Source organism: Rhipicephalus sanguineus, chromosome 9, assembly GCF_013339695.2.
Source record: "Rhipicephalus sanguineus isolate Rsan-2018 chromosome 9, BIME_Rsan_1.4, whole genome shotgun sequence".
NCBI classification, from domain to species: domain Eukaryota; kingdom Metazoa; phylum Arthropoda; class Arachnida; order Ixodida; family Ixodidae; genus Rhipicephalus; species Rhipicephalus sanguineus.
Window position 1 is genome coordinate 17,441,407 of NC_051184.2, and position 17,135 is coordinate 17,458,541.

Below are 17,135 nucleotides of genomic sequence, written 5' to 3' on the forward strand. Positions count from 1 at the left end.
TTAAAGTTTGAATTTTGTTTTCAGTGTTGTCATAATTCCAGATATTTATATTGTTTCCTTTCCAATAAAATTTCACTTGAGAGTCAGCGCTAGTCCTGTTTGCTTCTTCTCTTTCGTCCGTTGTTTCCCGTGCGCGCTGCACTTTACGCATGATGAAGATGTACCAGCTCGCTCAAGTTTCTATATTATTCCAGAGACAGAAACTCGCGCTGAAACCGAGCGTTCGTACCTCACGTAGATCTACGGGCAGGTCGTCATTGGTGTAGGCCTTTCATCACTTCGGGGTCCTCTTGCAGCCACTGTTTCCTTCCCCATTCCCTAGTGTTGGGCTTTCTTGCTGTTTAGTGGACCAGTGGTGAGTAGTGGGATTTACCGAATTTCTGTGGCACATACCAATTTTTCGGGCTAACTGTTGTCTTCTTCATTTTTAGGGGACCAGCGGTGAGTAGTGGGACTTACCCAATTTCTGTGGCACACACCCGTTTATGAATCGTGATACAGCATACAACTTACAGCTAGTTTAAACAGCTTTGCTGTTAAAGAGACACTAAAGAGAAACAATGAATTGGTTTAGATTGATAAAGTGTGGTCGGAGAACTCTTGTGTAGTTTATTTCACCACCATAGGTTTATTATTAGAGGAGAAAACCAAGTTCAAAGCTTCATTTTTAAATTTCGCGCCGAACTTTGTAATTCGTGACGTAAAAAACTTCAAAGAGCATTTAACGTATTTTGGCGCCACTGGCTCGACGAAATTTCCACAAGCTCGTTATGTCAAGTTTCTGGCCCCCTCAGAGGACAATGTACTTCGATTTAACCGATTAGGAACTATGTAGGCCCAAGCCGGCGCCGTCAAAAATATGTGACGTCACGACAAATGGTGCGAGAATTCCAAGGTGGCGTCGCCACCTGTATTTTCTTTTTGCGGGTTTTCTCGCTTATTAAGCGTCTTTTCACTTTCGGTATCGTGGAAGACTACTTTACTAATGCGAGAAAAATCGTTTTGCTCTTTAGTGTCCCTTTAAAAACCAACCACTTAACTTCTTTGGTGCTACACTGTCATGCCCCCCCCCCCCCTCCACACACACACACAAAAAAAAGAACAAAAAAGAAAGAAAACAGCCAACAATCGGTTAAGACACTGCCAAATTTTTTTTTACTGTGGGTTTTCTTGCCAACATGTTTTCATTCCTCTGTGCCAACTTACTCACTGATGCTTTTGTTGCCCAACGGGATGGGTGCTCCTGTCTACCAGTGTAAGGGATAACATGGGAGGAAAATCCAGCTGGTCCGTGGTAGTGTGAGAAAAGTTAAGGTGCTGCCGACGAGCCAAGGTTGTGCTCGGCTGCTTTTACCAGAAAGGTGTTGACAAGTCCAGCTCATCGATTGCACAGAAGTTAAAAGTCTGTTGTTCTGCTTAACGGACTTCTATTTACTGAGAGTGCACTGTATTAAAAATTTCTCCTACGAAGAAAACTGGATGCGGAGAAGCAGACATGGGACAGGCACTGTCCCGTGTCTTCTCTGCGTCCAATTTTCTTCGTGCTACGTTTCAACATGAACTGATACCAGCTCGCCTAGTGCGCCACTTCACTTTAGTTCATCTCAACTACGATGGGCTCTTTTCTTTGTCATATTTCAGCACCTGTCCCGTGTCTTCGCCTCTGTGTCCAGTTTTCTTTGCGCTACATCTCGACATGAACCTATACCAGCTCGCCCAGTATGCCACTTTACTTCAGTTCCAAATTTCATTGGGTGCTTGTACGCATGCAGGCATTGAAGTGTGAAGAGCGTGACCTGGAAACAGAGAACCGTTGGCTTCTCGAGCGGGAGCAACACGAGGTTCTCCTTCCTCGGCCGGGTTCCGACATGAAGTGCAACGGGGCCCCCTCAGTGGACAAGGCCGCCACTGAGCCTCAGCCCGCAGCAGCGGCCGACGAGTGTGGGCCCAAGGCAGCGCCAGCCAAGGAAGCAGCGCCCACCTGTCCGGCGGAAGCCGCCGGAGCTGGAAACGTTGGTCGCGCTCCAGGCACGCCAGTTTCTGCCGCAGACGTTGCCGCGTCTGGCGGAGTTCTTGTCAACGGGGGTGGAAGCCTTCCACCTGTGACTGGTCCACCCTTGCCTGACAGTAAGTGTCTCTGCGCCCCCGTCTGTTGCACTTATTTCAGTGATTAGGTTCGGAACGTATCGTCTCTCAGCGGTCACCATAGAGTTTTCTAAAATTAACTAGAGGGGACTCTGGCGCTGCGATCGTTCAGCCACCATGGGAATGATGGGTAGTACACGGATTTGCCTAATCTTCGTGCTTACGGCTTCAAACGCACTTGTGGCTTTGTTTATTGCTGTGTTGTCGTTCGTCTCAGATAAAAGAATAGACCGTCGTGAACTTCGTGACCAGATTTGAATTGGCGAGCCTAAAAAAGTTACAGTGGTGAAGCGGAACTGCCGACTTTTGCTGAACTTCGTTTTGCGACAAAGCGGATGCAGGCGACGCGGAGCCAAACGGAGCCAAAAGAACGAAGTTTCGACAAATCCGTGTACTACCCATCATTCCCATGCTGGCTGAAGCGCCATGCGTTGCAGCTCCCATAGACACTAGCGCCAGAGTTCCCTCTAGTATTATAGGAAACTCTATGGCGGTCACTACCTAGAGTGCAGGAGAGATTACTCTGAGCTCTGCAGGTCACTATGTTCCCCCACCCAACCAGAAATCTCCTCACAGCCCCTATGAAATTCTTTCCACTAGGCTGTTTCTGTGGAGAACTTGGGTCCCTTCAACATGTATAGTGGATTCTAAACATAACCTCAAGAGACCAGGGAAAAGGGTTCTGTTTATACAGAGTTCCATTTACTGGTAGACTAAGCTGAAGGATAGAAAATAAATTCTTTTAAAGTAGCGACTATTTTATGCATAGAATAAATAAAATGTATAGCACAGGGACATTGCAAAGCAGAAATAAATTACAAAAAACAGGAAGTGAGTTAGCCACGGAATCACACATCATTGATAGCAACCGACAAGCACATATCAATCAGAAAGCTTTATTGTATCATCTTTTCCAATATTGCACCTTTGGGCATCATTGCTGGTGAAGCATGCAGGATTATTTGCTTAGTTGTGCCACTGTTTTTTCCTTGATAGTGTAAAGGGTTTTTTAGTGGTGTCATTGTATGAGCGTGATGCGTGAGATCTTTGTGATTTGAAAGCACATTTGCCACTAAAAGGATGCAGACAGAAGAAGATGAGAAGGTCGACACGGGCTGTGCGCATCCTTTTAGCGGCAAGTATGCTTTCAAACACATGTCAGCTAGGCCAAGAACAAGTTCTACTCAATCACATTTGTTATTTGAGTTAGTATATATTCATGTGTGTTCCCAAATAAACGTGCTTTGAAGTTTTATGAGCATACTTTGAAGTTTTATGCTTTCTTTTGCCCCTGTTTTTTATGCGCTACTCATTTTAAGACATGCATACCCAACCTGTCACAGTCTCACAATTATCCCTGTGCCCAATCCTATGACTTACGGATGAACTCACGTATCTTGTGTGCTTGGGGCCCATCAGGAAATGCTGGCCATGCTGAATTTTTGCAGGGGTTGACACCTACTGACATAGTTATTGTGATAGGTGGCCTGGTTCTCTCTGCTTGCACCATGTTTACTCTTTCTTCTGGTGGGTCGTACATTGTCTGCTATGCCCATTGCAGGTGGACCACCAATGTCCATGCTGGGTGATAACCCGGGTGATGGAATGGTCGCAGGCAATAAGGATAATCCAGGAGCCTTGGGCGTGCCCACCTGTGAGTCTTTCACATTTATCTTTGTTACTATTGAGTCTGTAATGATGTTGTAGTAAACCTCTTGTAATGGAGCTTAATGATTGTGATAATAATCGCATTACATATTGAGCTCATAGGAACGTTTCTGTGCCGTAATAATACTTTGAGTGTACGACAGGTGAACCTTGACATAATGAAACCAGTAAAATCACAAATTTCCTTCGTTGTATTGAAATTTGACCTTGTATGCAAAGTACAATGGCCAATAGATTTCATGAAAGGTACCATAAAAATGTTCGAATAATTGAGTGCTGCGAAAGGAAAGCTAATTTTTTAAGTAAAAAAAAGATCAATTTATTTATCTTGACTTCCGGCAGCCGCAACTTCATAGGCCGCTTTGGTGAAGTCCTTTTCACAGCGGCCATGTGCAGTGTGTAAATTCGGAAGAGCTGAGATTCAATGCAATATGGAAATGAAGATAGCAATCTAACAAAGCTATCATAGTTGTCCTATTGCTGTGGCTTGCCATCAAAGCATTGGGTGTTCTTCAGGTTGTGCACCGCTTATGTTATCATGTTCAGCGAACTGAACCACTTTCCCTTCACTCAGTCCGATGAACGGGCAACACCAGAAACATTTGCACATCACAGAGACAAAATATATTCGGTCTAAAAGTGCATGAAAGTGAGGCGACAAGCTGAGTTACGGCATTTTTCTTAATGGTAGCCACATTTTTTATGCTTTATGACATTGTGTGCGACAACCTGAATTACGGCACTTTTCGTCACAGTAGCCACATTTTTTTTTTTTTTTTTTGTGGCATTGTGTGTGCATTATGACAGGAGGGTCGAGCAAGACCTGGTGTTGCATTGTGAATTTCAATTGTTGCTATGCATAAGTTTATAAGAATAAACTCTTAAAATCAGTTTTACCACAGAACAGCCGCACTTCGATAAAGTATGTAAGCGATGCGGCAGGTAACTGCGAGCAGCTGCAAGAAACCAGGCATCTACTTGCAGTTTTTGCAGCAGTACACTCATCAAAAAAAAAAGAATTCATTTTTTGTAAAAGCACCTGTTAGTTTTAATTTCTGATGCTGGGAGTTCACCTTATTCTTCACAGTGTTGAGAATCGGTTCTTCTTACTTTAAGGTCATGGAGAGAGCTTTATGATGTTCGGAAAAAATGGCGATGTCGTTTTTCTTGCCGACCAAGATCACTTAACTCTTTCCGTACAACAGCGAAAATAGGTGTAGGTTACACTAGATCTTTTTTGCTGAAGGAACCACTGCACCAAATATTTTATGTAATACATCAAAGAAAAGTAGAATGAATGAACTTTTTACGCATAGAAGTTTCACTAACAAGATGTGTGTTATGCGGGCGATATAAATTGCCAAATTCAAGATTGCAGGACAAAATTGAACAGGGTTTGTAAAGACATGCTTCAATCTACTAAGAAAAAAATATAACAGAAATTATGAGGTACACAAAATATGGTACCATCTAATAGGCACCATCTCTAAAAAATTCAAACTTTTTCATTGAACAAGACTTCTCTGACAAAAATCTTACTGTAAGTATTACAGTTGGGCATGTCATGTGGCAAAGCAGTTCCTCGGTGTAAACAACACCATGACGTCGCATGTCTTGCAGTAAACTCTGGTTTTATGCTTGGTTTTCTAGTTGCACTTGCATTTCTTAAAGTTTCTATAAGTTTCCATCCTGGTAGGCGTGTGTTGAAATGTGAACTGAGACGACCCGAAGCAGAAAGCGAAGCCGACCAGTGTTCCTTGCCGGTATTATTGCTCTCAGAGTCAAAGTGAAACGAATAGGCAGCATCCTCAAACTCAGTGCTGCTCGTTAAGTCAATAAAATCAGCCTCAAACACACCGGAATGCTGATATCTGCAATCTTCTGAAGTGCGTGCACGCACCGCATCCGGTGGCAGCCATGTTCGCTTTCTACTTAGATGATCGTGCTACTTTGGAGTGCATTTAAAATCAAGGCTGCGTAGGAAAAAAAAAACTACATAAAGAAGAAAACTATAGTTCTCCTTCACAACGGATGATGCACTGTGTCCATGAATGGTGCAGAATGTCTTGAAAGCGGCAATTCAGACCATCGTCAATATAACATGCCAACACAGTGGTGCCATGTTATGCGAAATATTACGAATGTACAGTAATACCTCGTTAACTCGAAGTAGTAAAAGCCAGAAAAGATTTTGAGACAAATCGATTTTCAAGACAAGCAAAGCTGCGCAAATTCTATTAAGGAGTCAAGTTCTCTCTAAAAATGTTATCACGACTGACCAGTTTCTTAACAGGAGCTCCTAACTGGCTTTTTGTAAGGGTTTTAAAGAAAAATAATGACATACCAGCGCTATCAACCAGCTGTGGTTTTCGGCAATGCCTTTTTATTTAGTGCAGAAAGACCGATTAAGGCTGGTGTGCCTCTCAGTAACACTTGCACCTATCAAAGCTTTCTCGAGTTGCTTAACACGTTGCACGTGGCAATCGTCCGTGCCGCTGCACTCAACTTTATTTCCCATCAAGCGAAGCATGTTTCTTGTTTCGGCTGATGTCGTCACCCCTTGAGTAGCTGCGTCGACACTCCGCGATCACAGTGTGTGACGCCACGTCGTTTCGCTTCAGAAAATGGTCAAACCAGCCGATGTTGCATGCGAGATCAGTGTGGCCCACTGTTAAGTCCAGTGAATCAGCCTTCTCTGTCAATGTTGTGACTGGAAAGGGCTCCTCTCGCACGATGGAACCACACAATCAGCGCCGTTTTGACGTCCAGAAACTTCGAGCTTCGAATCCACTTCTTTGATTAGGGCTACTTTCCTTGCAGCATCAGTGACTTGCTTTGCTTTGGCGGCGTTATCGTCACCACATCGCATGGCCGACGAAAAAGTCCGCGCGACGTGCCTTGCGTAAATGAAATGCTGAAATTGCATCTGTCACGACAAACAAAACGACATGTACGAACCGTGCTATTTTGCAGGGCCTGCCTCTGTGCATGTCTATAGCGTCACATGACGTGATACAGGGTTGCTTGACAAAGTTATTATGCCGCTAGGTTCCGACTTCGCTTTCAGGCACAGTGTCCACTTCGTCGTAAGCGCAGCAGCCTCGTGCGAACCTTGTGAAATGTATGACATTTTGCCGCTAGTATATTGTGAAATGGTTTGGCGGCGAAGTTTTTGTTCCACACTCAGTCAAGATTTCGAGATAACTGAAAGTGGGCACTGAAATACTTTGAGATAAAGGGCAACAAATACATTGCACCTATGGGAAATCGTTTGGTACCGCAGAAAATTTCGACTTAGCTGATTTTTCGAGATATGTGAGTTCGAGTTAATGAGGTATTACTGTAATCGTATCTCCAAAAGTGATCATGTCTACCCCTCCATGCCAGTGCCATGGTCACTGACCGATGCATGGGGCTGTCATCAATGCTGCTGTCATCAATGCTGCTCTGGGTAGCCTCAAGCAAAGCTCGCCAAAGCAGGCTAACATGATTTTGGCACTAACCTTTCAGTTTTCAGCACATTTCCTGTCGGTGCTGTCTAATTCTAAGACCATGAAATGTGTGCAATAGCGAATTCTTTTTGTTTTCCCCGTAAATTTTCTAATTGTGGGTTTCAGTTGTATTAACAAAAGGACCGCTCAGTAAATGATTCCTGTCTCCATGATATAGCCGACAGCAGAGAAGTAAAGTCTGCTCTGGACAAAAGATTGTTTGTGTTATACTCGGTTACATCCTGAGAAAGAATGGCAGCTCCACTCAGAACTGCAGCGAGCTTGTCCTTAACCTGTAAAAGACAGTCATGCTAGCTTATTTCCGCTCAAACTGTAAGTACTTTTTCTCGGCTGACGTAAATACTACGCACATAAAGAGTGAAAGGTTTGGCGTTACTACCTAAAACATTACCTTTGGCTAAGCAGTGATGTCAGAATCCCTGGTGAAATTTACCAGGACTTTCTCGAGTTTATGACCTAAAACCAGCGACTCAGACGTGGGTCTTTATGGGAAAGTCAGCTATTTTGATGCACTCCAGTAGTGCTTGGTGTCGCGAAAATAAGCAAATGCTATTGGACGGAGCACATATGCAAATTCTCTGTGGGAGCAACAGCGATGGCTGTAGGAGGATCTGACATTTTCTCTTAGGTTGTAACAGAGTATAGTAGTATGCAAGAACGCAGCCTTTCTTAAGTTGCACATTGTTAGCAGCACCACATTTTCTCTTGTGTCCCACAGCCTCCGATGCTGCAGCAGCAGCAGCAGCAGCAGCAGCAGCAGCAGCTGGCCCCATGCTGCCTTCAATGTCAACGCAGCAGCAGCATCAGCAGCATCATCAGCAGCATCAGCAGCAACAGCAGCATCAGCACCAGCAGCAGCAACAGCAGCAACCCATGGGGGTTCCACAGCAGCAGTTACCTCCACACCCGCACCACCATGCAGGCGGCACTCTCACCATGGGAAGCGGTGCACCACAGCTCTCCCACGGTGGCATGCCCTCGCACATGGTACCGCCTCACCAGCAGCATCCACAGCCACACCCAGGAGTCGGACCGTGCAATCCGCTCACGGGTACGGCACACATGGCAGGGGGAAACATGGCCGTTGGAGGACCAAGCCCCATGGGAGGACCGGGCATGGGGGGACCTCAGGTTAGTGTTGGCAGCATTCTTTTTCAGAGGTTAAGACACAAAGGACTCGGTCCATTGCATGCGTAATGTCATGAGTGCGATGAAAGCTGTCGAGGCTGAAGGTCAATACTTTACCGTAGCTTTGCTGGTAACGTCAATCACATAAGTTACATCATGATGAACAGACAATACTTTGCTGACCTGGCAAAAAGAGAAAGGTGTTGCGATTAGTGCATGGTTAGCGAAAAGCATGCCTCGGTTGAAGACATAGGTCTTGTGCCGTGGCCACACTGAGAAAGAAATTGTGGACCCTTAGGAAGTTGTCGAGCTGCCACCCCGAATTTCGAGGCAGTCTGTAGCTCGTGTACCTTTCCTATCTGGTTACGGTCACAAGATTGTTGCTGTAACGGAAGTGTGTCCAGAAAAATTATTTGTTTTGGTGAGACATTTTTCTCCTTCCTATGGACAGCTGATAAGGAATCATAAAGAGAAAAATAACAGGAAAACACGCAGGAATTTGCGAAAGATAAAAGAGTGCAACAGCGAAACTGGATGGAATCGGAAGACTAATCTGGTTGCTTCTAGGTCGTTGCTGGGCTTTAGCGAGGTGATGCTAGGTTGTTTCTACGTTGATTCTCAGCGCATAGAGGTTCGAGTTAAACCACAGACAGTCACAGACGCGACACGGATGTCCAAGCTCCAGAGACAGAACCTCGTGCTGGAACCAAGCGTTCGCACCTCTCATAGATCTACCGGCTGCTTATTATAATTGTAGCTAGGCAGAACTTGGTTGTAGCCAGGTTGAACTCTGTAGAACTTGACTATATCGAGGTTAAGCTTGGTGTGGCTAGGTTGAACTTGGCTATATCGAGGTCATACTTGGTGTGGTTAGGTTGAACTTCGTATTAGCTAGGCTCGGCCGGGGCTACACCTAGGTGGCTATTCCAGTAGTACCACCTACCAATTTCTGTGGCACGTACCTGTTTAACACTTTCGTGACCGCGGAAAAATCGGTTGTTTTTGGCTAGTCTAGGAAATATTTTTCCCCTGCCAAAGAATTGTAATTGATGCTAAAGTGTAGGGTATCAAATGATAGAGGAAAAATTGGTCTTTCCAACAGTATTAATTTCAAACAACGGTTTTATATCTAATAAAATAAAAAAATTATCAAAGAAAAATGCAGAAAGAAAGATTCATAAAAACATCAATGCTACTCAGCAAAGCTTAAACATTAAAAAAAATTGAAATATACGTTTTGAATGCAAAGCCCTCGTAGAATAATAGTGGAAATATAAGCTCTGTAAGTGCAAAGATTATTTACATAAATACAAGAATATAGGCACTAGTGCCTATCATGCCACCGCGCGATGAAGGTTCTCGACGCGGTGAAACAAAGGCTGGCTGCGCATGTTTCGGGAAAAAAAAAATTTTTTTCTGTTCAGCTTTCCTAGCATAGTTTTCAGTTCTGGTATTTTTCAATTTTCCTGTGTATGTGTTGAAATGAACAGTGTAGCCTGTTCCAAATCTGTAAAAAACCATAATTGTACTCTCATTTGACCTCTTTCTCGCTTATATACTGCCGAATACCATACCGACCTTCACATTTCACCATTTTCTCATTCACTGAAAGGTTCCGACGGGGTTAAAAGATAGCGTAGAAAAATAGTTCATGTGTTGCAATAGAGAAGACACGTGGTGAAGATTCTCGTGGGATGCGACGGTCGTCTTCTTCAGATCAGAGGCACTCAGGAAGCCTTGAACCTTTTCCGTGGCGTCACTGAGGGTAGACGAAGGCCTGGAAATACGTGTCGTCGACCCCAACACCAATGCAAGCGCGGGACTTCAACGATTACCATGTACACATAGAGTGAGACGAACTTGCTCATCTTCTCTTCAGTAAGCGCACAAAGGCAACCACGCCCTAGAGGGCGTGGTTGCCTTTGTGCGCTTATCTCGAGGAAAGAAGGGGGCGGCCGGGGAGGGGGGGGTGGAGTGGGGGGTTGTGTGTCTTCTTGTGCTTTCCCCGCGATGTCCGCGCTGAAGTCACAGAGCGTACGAAGGTCACTTCGCTCGCTGCAGCGGCCTCATTTGCGAAAGGAGCGCGCTGTTCAAACAGAAATAAGTAGGGGTGTGCGAATATTTGAAATTTCGAATATTTTTCTTATAGTGTTTGCTATTCGATTCGATTCGCACTGGAATTTTACTATTCGAACTATTCGAACTTCCCAAAGACAAATACAGTCAACATCCAATTGAAAGTGACCCCTTCAGGTTTTTAGTATGCTTCACCTCATTACACTCGTATTGCGGCAAAGCTGCCTTTCAAGCTCCATTACGGTCGAACTTAGCTAAGAGACAGTAGGGGGCCTGGGAGGTCCTGAATTCCCTTGCAATAAAGTTTTTTCGACTCGACTCGACTCAACGTCCCATTGAAAGTGGTCCCTAGATTTTCAATATGCTTCACCTCATCACACCCCCGTATTGTGGCAAAGCTGCCTTTCAAGCTCCGTTACAGTCGAGCTTAGCCAAGAGACAGTCCATCGGATTGAAAGTGGTCTCTAGATTTTCAATATGCTTCACCTCACCACACCCCGGTATTGCGGCAAAGCTGCCTTTCAAGCTCCGCTACGGTCGCAGATGTATTGACTCAAAAAAATGCTGGTTCCAACATGGAGATGAAAGATGTGGCAGAGTTGGGGGCTTTATTAATGCTGTTTTGGACCTGGAGTTTGGGCAGGAAGTCCGAAAAATTGGAAGCCGAAGCTTTTTAGCATCCGAAATTTCAGATGTTCTTATATATCGACGTCTACGAGACAGATTTGGAACTCCGGACTTGAAGGGAGCACACCCTTGTCCACCACATCAGTTGGGCTTCCACAGAAGTTGAAAGAGGAGGAGAGGCTGAGGACATGGCATCTTTGCCTATCACGTGTAAAGTGTTGTTGGCAACACTTTGGTTGCACCAAATCATGTACACAAATACAATTCGTCCTCTACATTGCCTCATTCTTGATAAGACAACTATGAAACACCACCTCGCCAGTGCTTCATCAACCTAGCAAAAAGAAACGCTTTCATGTTGCTATCTCATAAGAATATGCTTAGGAATCCTCTCCAACTTTTTTTTCTGCAGTTTCGCTTCGAAATATCCGAGAAACATTCTAGAAATATACGAGAGATATTCGAAAAATATTCGATTCGATTCGCACTCACGCTTCAATATTTGAATTCGCTTCGCACCCAAAATTTTGCTGTTCGCACAGCTCTAGAAATAAGTAACAACTGTGACAATTAGTTCGTGCTCGTCCTGTGTGTACCTGTTCGTTTGTTTCATGTGTCCTGCTTTATGTTTGAGCAGTGCGCTTCAAGTGTCGAGCTGTGACGCATTAGTTCGCGCTCGTCCTGTGTGCGTTCTTTTCGTGCGTCCTTTGGGCTCGAGCGATGCGCTGGCAATTTCGAGCTGCTTTCCGTTCTTCGCGTTACATTCCAATTTATTGCTATCACATTCATTGCTTCGCCGTTGCGGCGAAACTGTGACTTTCTTTTGTACAGTAGAACCCCGCTGTTACGTTCCTCACTGCTGCGTTTTCCCGGCTGTTACGTCGTTTTCCGCCGGTCCCGGCATAGCTCCCATAGGATACAATGTATTGGGAACCCCGCTGTTACGTCGTAACTGTCGGACCGTTCTCGTATGATACGTCGCGAAGTGCGCTCAGAGCCGACCGAGTGACTACCAAAGAGAGCCGCCATGGTGCATTTTCACGCAGCTTGGCCTCGTTTGACCGTAATATTAGCCGCATGAGAGGCGCAAGCAACAGAATCTTTCAATTGATGCAAACAAAAGCATGGCCTTCGAGATTCAAATTGCAAAGATGGCGTCTATGACGTAACTGCTCGCGAAAGCAAGGCCTTCGAGATTGGCATTTACTATTGACAAAAGCATAGCCTTTGAGATTTGTATTGCACAAACATGGCGTGTGTGACGTAATTGCTTGCGAAAGCAAGGCCTTCGAGATTGGCATTCACTTCTGCCATCGCGTTGGCGTAGACTCATCATCATCGTTATTTGCCGGAGAGCGGGAGGAGTTCGAGCTGGTTGGAGCTCGCATGGTCGTGCGTGCGGTTCGCGGTCGGACTCGCCGCGCCGGTCGTGATTGCGTGTGCTTAGTTCTTTCATGCCTACAGCTGTTGGTGTTAAAAAAATCACATACGTTGATTACATTTCTGTGGATGAGGCCCTCCTAAGCTCCGCGTTTCTATCCATCGACTAGATCGCGGCTGAGCACGCCAATTTTCGTGCTACTCGTAAGAATTGAAATAAAATTCTGTACCACTAAATATTTTGCCGTTTTTCCTGTTTTTTCGGCTCTTACGTTTCCCGTCTCTTACGTTTATTTCCTACGGTCCCTTCAAAGACGTATCAGCGGGGTTCTACTGTACTAGTATTTGATTGTAAAATGAGGGTCAACTTCAAGCAGCAAGAATTTATTTAAAAAACTTGTGTTACAATCGAGTAAATGTGGTACACACTCATTTTACAGACGTTTTCGATGAGTTACCAATATACTTGTATGCAGGTGTTGCCCCCTGGTGGCAACATGGGCACTTCAGGGCTCCACAGGCCGCCATCGGGGCCATCAATGCCCCCTGGTGGAGCAGGCTGCCCCATGCCTCCACAGGGTGGTGCAGGTGTTGGTGGTGGTGGTCTGGAAGCACAGTACATGCAGCAGCAGAGCCAGATCTTCGTCTTCACGACAGGCCTGGCAAATCAGGCGGCCGAGGCTGTGCTGACCGGACAATGCCCCAGCATCATTGCATTCCACTGTGCACAGCCAGGAACTAAGCGTATTCTTGAGGTGAATATGCTGTTCTGAATGGACTTCGAATACTTTTTAAAGTTGAGGGAGCCCGATTGATCAGCCGTGAATTGTATTGTTGGCGCATGCTAGTCAGAGTGAATGAGGTGCACAGCAGAAAGACAAACAGGCAGAAGGACAAGGTGTCAAGGATTTCCATTTCATCCTCTGCTGTTGTGCATCTCACTCACTGCAAGTACTGTACTGGTTTTGTTGTTCATTCAGTATACGGAGCAGTTATTGATGCCCTACGTCAATAGGATAAGCTAGTTTGTACTTATCCTACTCAATATCCTACACACAGTCCACTAAACCAGCGTATTGTCGTGTGCTCTGCAGAAGCACCCCCTCAAGATCCAGCAGTTCAGCAAGCAGAACCCGGCTGCCTGGCTCAACACCCTGGCCCAAATGAAGCAGCGGGGTGCCCAGGGGATGCCGGGGGGCCCCATGGGACCGACTCCCGGTGGGGGTGGGGCCATGAAGGTGCCGCAGACATTTGGCCCTGGGTTCTGCGGCCCTCCTCACGCGTGTGGACCAACCCATCCCGGCGGAGCTGGCTGGCAGCCTCAGGAGTCTTGGGGAGCAGGCCCCTATGGCCCCGCAGGCATGGCACCGCAGAGGGGCCCATCACCGGCCGGCAGCCGAGGACCTCAGCAGGGCCATCATCCTCAGGGCTGCGGACCACCCAATGGCGGCTGCTTCCCGGCAAGCGGAGGGGCCTACCCTGGCATGGGAGGACCCGGTTGTGGTGGCAATCCTGCCCAGATGAATGCGGGTGAGCAGCACTGCCTACTATAGGTCGGCAAACTCTCTCATGAATTAACTCACTCAGGCTCATCCAGACTCATACTCGAGCCGTGGATCTGAGTCTGAGTGAGTCCGGCTGAGTAATATTTTGGTGAGCCTGAGTCTGAGTGAGCCTGGTTGAGAAAAATTTGAGTGGCTCTGAGTCCAAGCTAGACCGGATGATGGAAATTTTGGTGAGTCTCAGTGAGCCCTAAGTGCAAAATATATTTCTTGAGTGTGTCCGAGTGAGCTCCTCTTATTTTGCCAACCTGTGATGCCCACTGTCAGCTGCCACAACAGACGGCAGGCAGACATGGGATGCTTTAGCTTGTTTTTGCCAACACTGGTCTTCAAAGAAAACAAGTCCCCTTGTCCAAATGTTAAAGGGACGGACAACCAACTTTTGTGGTACCCGTTTTCTTGAGTGCAATGGGAAGCTTACCGGTCAGAGCTTCTAATCACGGAGTGGTAATGCGGAGAACGCCGTAAAACGTTTGTAATAAGAGTTTTTCGATCTGCAGCGATTATGCAGTCTTAATATCACATGCTGCAAACAGTGAGAGGTGAGCGCGATAGCGATTATACGCCAGCACTGGTGACAAGTTATGCCCTAAGTATGAAAAGGCAATGTTACGTTTGCAAAGCCTGCGGTGCCGCGACTACTGCTTTCTAGCCTATTAAATTATTTTACAATAGTTATAGCGTTTTTCTGGGGCTTCTTATAGAAGTACTTTGCCCGTACACAGGTCGCTTTATCAAATTTTAGTCAAGCCAAGCCAAGCTAAGCCTTCGAAAACGAAACAAGTGGTAGGATACACCAGCAGTGCTGTTCATGAAGTGGTAGCAGTCCTCCACAGAACAGTAAGTCGATGGCATTTTGCGAGCAGCAGCGCAAACTCGCGTGCTACTCTTCAAAAGTCCGATACGACAAGAGCAGACGAGAGTCGAGCTACGCGGGAAACGCCGCCGGACGCCGCGCGCATGCGCCGCAGCCTCCGTTTCGCTGGAAGCCACGAAAGCAGCGCCGCATCTCATGCTTTACTTCTTTTACCTTAGAAACAAACGGGAATCGACAATAACATACATATTCAAATTTTCAGCCCTCGTTCTGGTGCGTGTAAAAGCATTAGACTCCATACATTAAAGCATTAAAAGCGTGTAAAAGCATTAGACTCCATACAACAAAGTGCTTAAGACTGCATACGTCTGGTTCATGGCGTTCGCACTAGGCTGCGCGACATACCGGCTTTTGTTACTTTTAAACGCGATTTAAAAATATAAATTCTACTCAGATCGCGAAAAGTATTCTGGAATCTGTCACTATAATTCACGGCCTTTTCATTTCCACCAGGATCTAATCACCCGTTCTGGCCAGTTGTCGGTCCCTTTAACTCTGGCCTGAGACATCCCTGGTTCGATAAATGTCGACCGGTTTTTCTGTTTCTTCCGGTCCTTTCAACTTTTCAGCATGCTGTCGCGTTATGCTGCACACAGTTCATGTTGTCATTGGGAAACTTGTGTGCTGTGCTGAGAAGGCTTGAAAGAATGAAAATGGCACATGTATTTATTCTCGTTTTGTCATTCAGTACCCTGCCCGACCTGCTCTGTGCAGTGCAGTGTGGGCAGGGGCTTGTGTCAGCCGATAGCCAAATTCGTGCTTTCAGAAGGAAAGGTGACTTGCCTGTTCTGGGCTGCTGATCTTTCCACGTCACGTGGAAGGTGATCGAGAGCAAACTGTGTAGTAGCTCGTGTCTTTGGTCTGTGCAGTAGTTGGGCTGCGCAGCAGTGTAATGCTTTCCTCCTTTTTCTTTCTTTGTTTTTTATATTTTGTGCTCACATCTTGCAGGCCAGAATTTATGCGTTTAGCAAATTATCATGCACACACGATTATGATATAGAGGCGACTTCCAACACTTGCTGGTGCAGCGCTTCCTTCCCAGTAACTAGGGCAATCCATACCTGGAAGAAATTTAAGAAAGAAAATTTTGCTACAGCTCAGACTAGAGCACTGCACGGGCCGGATTTTACGGCCCGGGCCCGGCCCGGGCCTGCTTTATGTAGAGTCACTGTATATGCTACCTTTAGGTAGCAGAGTAGCGCATAGGTCCAGCTAGCAACCACAGCTATGCGGTGAAGTCGCACTCCATTTTTGCAGACGACATGCCTACCGCATCGCCTATAAACATGTCTGGCGTGTCGAAGGCCGGCGATAAACATTGGCTGTCGATAACTACTGTTAATTGAGTGAGCTGCAGCGGCGGCGTCGAGAAATACAAAAATTGGCCCGAGCGTCAGCTTCTCCGCAATGCATGGTCGCTAGCGGCGTTGGAAAACAGACGCGCAACTCTGCTACCTAAAGGTAGCATATACAGTAACTCTAGCTTTATGAAGCCCGAGCCCAGCCTGGGCCCGTGGTTCCAAGCGCGGGCCCGGCCCGGGCCCGGGAGTACATGACCAAACCCAGCCCGAGCCTGGCCCGGGCCCGAACGTACTTGACCGTACCGAGCCCGGCCCGGGCCCACGGTTCCAAGCCCGGGCCCGGGCCCGGGCGTTCATTACTAAACTAAGCCAGGCCACGCTTGTTCATGACCAGGCCCGACCCGGGCCCGCTAGAGGATATTAGTTGTTGATGATGATTATTAATGATGCTGTGCGCTCTGTAGCGGGCGATCAGACGGAAAATCCGGTGTGTACATGCATCGAAATGTTGCTTTGCCCGCGGTGGTAGCTCAGCGGTTTAGTTGTTATGTTGTTAAGTCCTAGGACGCGAGTGCGATTCCCGCGGCCACGGCGGCCGCAATTTGATGGGGGCGAAATGCACCCGTCTATATACTTATCTTTAGGTGCACGTTACAGAACTCGAGGTGGTCGAAATTGATCCGGTGCCGCTATGGCGTGCCTCGTAATCATATCGTCGTTTTGGCGCGTAACACCAAGGAATATAAATGAAATGTGCCGTATGTGTCAACCTCGAATAAAAAACCGAAACCTTTATTCCTCCCATGGGAACAGTCGTGATCTGGCCCATTGTTAGTGCTGTTAATATAGTATATATACG

The 17,135-nt window shown here is 46.4% G+C and overlaps 1 protein-coding gene across 3 annotated transcripts in view; it reads left to right on the top strand.

Annotated features, from left to right (window-relative positions):
• The window catches only part of LOC119404669 (collagen alpha-1(I) chain), a 134,586-nt gene that overhangs the window by 96,040 nt on the left and 21,411 nt on the right, over positions 1–17,135 (top strand). For 2 of the 3 annotated variants that reach the window (XM_037671265.2, XM_049418961.1), the window contains 5 exons: positions 1,773–2,127; positions 3,707–3,799; positions 8,044–8,456; positions 13,013–13,291; positions 13,631–14,066. In XM_037671265.2, coding sequence (XP_037527193.1) covers positions 1,773–2,127; positions 3,707–3,799; positions 8,044–8,456; positions 13,013–13,291; positions 13,631–14,066 — 1,576 coding nt within the window. The remainder of the gene's footprint in view (positions 1–1,772; positions 2,128–3,706; positions 3,800–8,043; positions 8,457–13,012; positions 13,292–13,630; positions 14,067–17,135) is intronic. The other variant, XM_049418960.1, reaches the window with a different exon arrangement.